Raw genomic sequence first — 4,983 nt, 5'->3', positions numbered from 1 at the left:
CTCCAGACCGGCCGGCCACGGGCGAGAGCGCTGCCGAGCCTGTAAATATAAGGTATATAATGTATAACAAGTTTACACTTTTATTTAGTTTTAGTATTTCCAGCAGCTTGGGTGACTATTTGTTGTATTGCGCTCGTGCAGTAAGCGTCCCCCGTGTTTCCACAATAGCTCACGTCTAGTAATTGCATTTCTTAGACGGTAAAGCGTTCGCAGATGCGTAGTCGTGCTGCTGACCGCTGTGCTTGTTCGCCCAGCGCAAAAAAGTGCTTCCCGCACCCTAGTTTGCGCTGTACGGTAAAAATATCAGTTGATTTTATTTCCTTAGTACCTATATTGACTTCGCTGACTCTTCTACCCCTTCAAGAGACCTTATATTTTCCTACTGGCGTACCAGTCAGCGAAGCGTCGCATGTGCGCTTGTGCAGCGCTTGTGTGAAGCGACCTTGACTTGGAGCTAGATACAGAGTACAAACTAACGAAGTAAAGAAAGGCACATTCTTCCATTCACAAACGTGTTGTGGCTTAGTTTCAACTGATCGAGAGAATTGCCATGACCCGTCGGCGGCCGGCGGACTAAACGTTGGGCCCCCTGACTCGGTCGCGGAAGGTCGGCGAGCCGTGCAGTAGCGCAGCCAATTGCCAGCTCCTCTCCTGTTGACGTCACACGAAAACGCCAAGGAAAATGGGCGAGAGTGCAGAGAGGAGGACAGCATTTTCGAATTGATTTTTCTACTAAATAAATTCGCGTAAACGCTCTCAGAGTGGTCGAAACAGGGCCTAGAGACTTCGGACTACAATTTGCGCTCGTAATCCCGCATTGTTTACAAATCACTTCAGTGTCCCTTTAAATATGCTATGACCCAGTTAATTATTTCCGGGGGTATGCCAATATCTTTCATTTTGTTTATTAGCTTGATATGCGGGACCTTGTCAAAGGCCTTAGAAAAGTCTATAAAGATGACATCAACCTGTCCAGTCTTCTCCAGAACTTGGGAGAACTCGTTAGAGTTTTAGTACAGCGTTTGTTGCCTTTGCGTACGCTAAACGCTAAATTTTTGCGTCGCGCTACGTAAACACCGCGAGCGGAGTTTCAGTAGAGGGTCTCATCAGTCTTGCGTAGCGGCACGCTAATGCGTACGGCGTCATCTGTCTAATATTTTGCGAAATGACTCGCCGGCTGATCTGCGAGCGGAGTGCTGGTGTGCTTGGAGATTTTACGACTATCCAAACAAGTGTAAACAAACGCTTTACGACTATCCAAACAAGTGTAAACAAACGCTTTCCCGTTAGTATTGAATGCAACACGGCCACAGCACGGCATGAATATTCTCTTACCTGAGTAAGTTCCATAAAGACACCGTTGAAGTCCCGCGGAACTTCTTTCGTGCAATCGCACAGAACGCCCTGAACCGAATGCCCGGGTTTGACGCATACATTTTATTCTCGAAACAATTCAGAGAGGCGTTTCGAACGAAGACAACGTCACGACATGCGTTGCAAGTCTGTTGCCTCGGTTGCCTCCTCCTGCCCGTTGCCTCCTCCTGCCCGCCGTAAATCCGGCACTTACCTCGCGCGCGGTTTTTCGAGAGGGCTTTTAGCCATACACACTGTACATACCCGATGCGAGGTTGAGTCGTACGTCGCTCTAGAAAGATAATCCAGAGTATGGGAAGCACTGTCCACCCGCAGAAACACAACGTCGCCTTTCATCGTGAACGCGCCCACAACACACACACACACACACAAACACCGCTTTGGTCGCTGGCCTGGCCACAAAGCTTCGTTCGTGCAGTCAGCGATGCCGCGACGATACGGAGCTGCGCGAGGGGCGGTGTGCTAAGCACTCGACGTATTTAAAAACACAGGGACAAAGAACTTGTTTCATCGGGAGCAAATTACTGTCGACAGAAAAGCGGAATCATGGGTGCTTCCCGGGGTACTTGCCGCCATGTTGGAAACGAAAGCAGCCTCACGTACGCACGCTATTTCGCTGAAATAGCGTCCGTCCGCTAAACGCAGAAGCGGCTTAACGTACGGCGCATGTGCAGTGAGAACGACGCAAAGAAATAGCGTTCGCTAACTGTTTGCGTATGGTTGCGTACGTTATTCTAAAACTCTCTTAACAGTTGCTAATAATTGCGCAGTGGTAGATAATCCCCATCGCAAGCCATGTTCCGTGCTGTAAATTACATTATGTTGTTCAAGAAAAGTATTTAAAAATTTCACTATAATGTGTTCAAGTAGTTTTCAACAAATACAAGTAAGGGAGATTGGTGGATAATTGCTAACTAATAATCTGTTACCTTTCTTAAATACCAGAATTACACGTGCTAGCAGCCAATCTTCGGGCTCTGTACTAGTTTTAATGGAAACATCAAGTATTATTACAAGGAATCTAGCTAGAATTTCCGCATACGTCTTTCGAAAAACAGCTGGGATACCGTCAGGGCCGGTCGATTTTTTTGGCATCTAACCGCAATAATAGTTCTATCACCCCTTCCAAGGATACATTTATTAAGTTTGAATGACCTGGCACCGTCATGATACTCGAGTTCGGGGTCTTAAAAAAACGCTCCGAAAGTAAGAATTAAACGTGTTTGCTATTTTAGCCATACTGCGTACCGCCTTCCGTTCCCCCTCGGTATCAAACGGATATGCGCTTACAGAAGGTCGAATGCTTCCTCAGAGACATGTGGGCCGATAGCACCCAGTGCCCGTGAAATGCATGGTGGAAGCTTGGTCTTCTGCTTCTGGAGTTATGCAATGGTCTTCCGGTACTTGGACACCTGGGACTGCAGTTTGTTAATTGTTGCTCTAAACTTCTTTGGCTGCTCCCATCTCTGGGCTGGAACACCGCACAGAACTGAAGTAGACAAAGTAGAGTCTTTGCTTTAGAAAGACAAAATTACACCATGCAATCTAACAACATTCTTCTAGTATTCTACTGGTATAAAAAGTTGCATTCGGCAATGTCAACATCACGACAAATAAACTAGACACATTTGGTGCCTTGAAGTTGCAGTAAGCATGTGTCATATACTGATGGCAGCTTCTGACTCCCTCATTGGTGTACAGTGAAATCTATTGCAGTATTCTTCAATTACAAGGTGAGTGAGCGAATCGGGCACTCACCAGAGAAATCTCCTCCGTCAGAGCTCACAAGCGGCGAGTCCACGTCAGCCCAGCTCGGGCTTGGCAGACCACCTGCACATCATGAACAAGCAGGCGTGTCAAAAAATAGTTGAAAGCCACCACTCGTACGCAAATGAGTCGACGTTAACACGCAGCTGGTTTTCTGCCCAAAGCCACACAGAAAACTGAAGCCGTGTAACCTTAGGTAGCAGCAGCAGAGTTAACGCAAGGGAGACTAAATTGGAAAGCATTTACCATTCACCTCGGCTTCTGCCAATCTCCGTGTAAACAACGTGGTATTAGTAATTTTAACAAAAACAAAACTATCCCCTGTGTTATAACTGCACCGGTTTCACACACATGCCTGTGAAAAGGTGAAAGTGATGGAACAAATTAGCAATGCATATTATACTACTTATGTTTGCTTAAGAACACAAGCGGTTATCTCAAACCAACGGACAATGGTAAGCACTCCAATGCGAACTGTAATCCCGCGAAAGAAACTATGATTTGTTGCAGTCCCCCCCCCTCCTCCCCCCCCCCCCCTCCCGTGATGTCCTGTACTTCTACATTAGGGGAATCTCGTTTTATGCGCTCTACCAAAACATTAATTACGGATGTTGATTTTTCTGAACATAGAATTATGTGTCATTAAAGTAGATTCCAACAGCAAAAGGATGTTACGAGTATTGCTTTACTGTCAATCTGGCAACTTTTCTTCAAAGGCAATACTTACCATACACAAAAGGACGCCCAGTCCCAAAATTGGTGGTGCGAGTGTCCAGCAGGCAAGGATCTCGCCCGCTCACGGGAGAGCTGCAGGTGGAAGGTGCTCCCTGGAGGTTTTCTGCGTATGTGCCAGCTTATGACAGACCACACACATCAGTATTGGCCCACACCTGAAACCATAAAATCAAGATCTTCCACTGCATTACCTTGCGACACTCGGAGAACAGTTGGCACAGCCATCTTCGTCAGCCGCATTCGGGCAGGATCCATAAAGTCCTGTGCCGTAAAATGCTTAGTGCATATTCTGTAAGGCGAATGCAGTTGGCTGATCACGTCCGGTGTAGGCCATCCACGCATTGACCTGCATGAGTGATTAAGGGAACAGTAAACAAGTTGTTTGCAATGACAAATTCAGGGTTACCAGTCTAAACAGCATTTTGGCACGTTGGTTTGAGCATATGAAAAAAAAAAACTTTACTAGAACAAGCACCCAAGTATTGCATCCACCACATGCTACTTATATGCTACATAAAACCTTGTCTTCTTCTACCCAGCGAACCTAGCCGTTCCGCTTTAACAACGCTGAAAATATGCATGCCTAGTTATTTGCGTAAGAGTGGTTAGGAATATTTTTAATGCAACCTTAGGGTTATTGGCATAACAAAACGAGAATGCAGCCACTACAGCCTGAATGGCGGTCTTTTTTACCTAAGCGGGACAAGCGGCGAGAAATGAAGGTAATACAAAGCCCAAACGCACCCGTTCTTCCGTGAGATGCGGAAGAAATGCACCCCTGGACCGAGCACTTCACGCGGGTATACCTTGCTACTCTGTAGGCACCACGGCACACAGCAGTAAGTGCCGTACTGATGACCACCAGAGGCCATGGGCTGCAAAACATGAAAATAACATACAGTGGTGTTCACAGAATGGATGCAGTATGCGCAAACATCCTTTATAAATAAACTAGCCAAAAATGACTAGAGGAAGATGTTCGTATGAACGGCACTGCAGAGCGCCACGGCATATTAGATAAGAGCAACAAATAACTAGCCGGGATTAGGTAGTAGCATAATCGAACGCAGCGTGCGGCTCACGTATACTAAGTGTAGCCACAGCGCA

General features: G+C 46.5%; 1 protein-coding gene across 1 annotated transcript; it reads right to left on the bottom strand.

Annotated features, from left to right (window-relative positions):
- Positions 1-673: 673 nt before the first annotated feature.
- LOC144155192 (uncharacterized) lies at positions 674-4,766 on the bottom strand. Its single transcript, XM_077686487.1, has 2 exons — positions 4,570-4,766; positions 674-4,267 (listed from the first exon to the last, which is right to left on the bottom strand). The coding sequence occupies exons 1-2, from the start codon at positions 4,746-4,748 to the stop codon at positions 4,015-4,017; spliced, it is 432 nt and encodes a 143-aa protein (XP_077542613.1). The 5' UTR covers positions 4,749-4,766; the 3' UTR covers positions 674-4,014.
- Positions 4,767-4,983: the final 217 nt, after the last annotated feature.

This window comes from Haemaphysalis longicornis, unplaced genomic scaffold (genome assembly GCF_048455015.1).
Source record: "Haemaphysalis longicornis isolate Haplotype H1 unplaced genomic scaffold, Haemaphysalis longicornis Haplotype H1 scaffold_1, whole genome shotgun sequence".
NCBI lineage: Eukaryota > Metazoa > Arthropoda > Arachnida > Ixodida > Ixodidae > Haemaphysalis > Haemaphysalis longicornis.
Note: the sequence above shows the minus strand (reverse complement) of the source record. Positions and strands in the feature narration are given on the sequence as shown.

Excerpts from the sequence above, each read along its gene's own strand:
- LOC144155192 (XM_077686487.1), bottom strand. The coding sequence starts at position 4,748 with ATGGCCTCTGGTGGTCATCAGTACGGCACTTACTGCTGTGTGCCGTGG. Across the intron at positions 4,268-4,569 it reads TCGCCGCTTGTCCCGCTTAG|TCATTGCAAACAACTTGTTT; the intron begins GTAAAAAAGACC and ends ACCCTGAATTTG.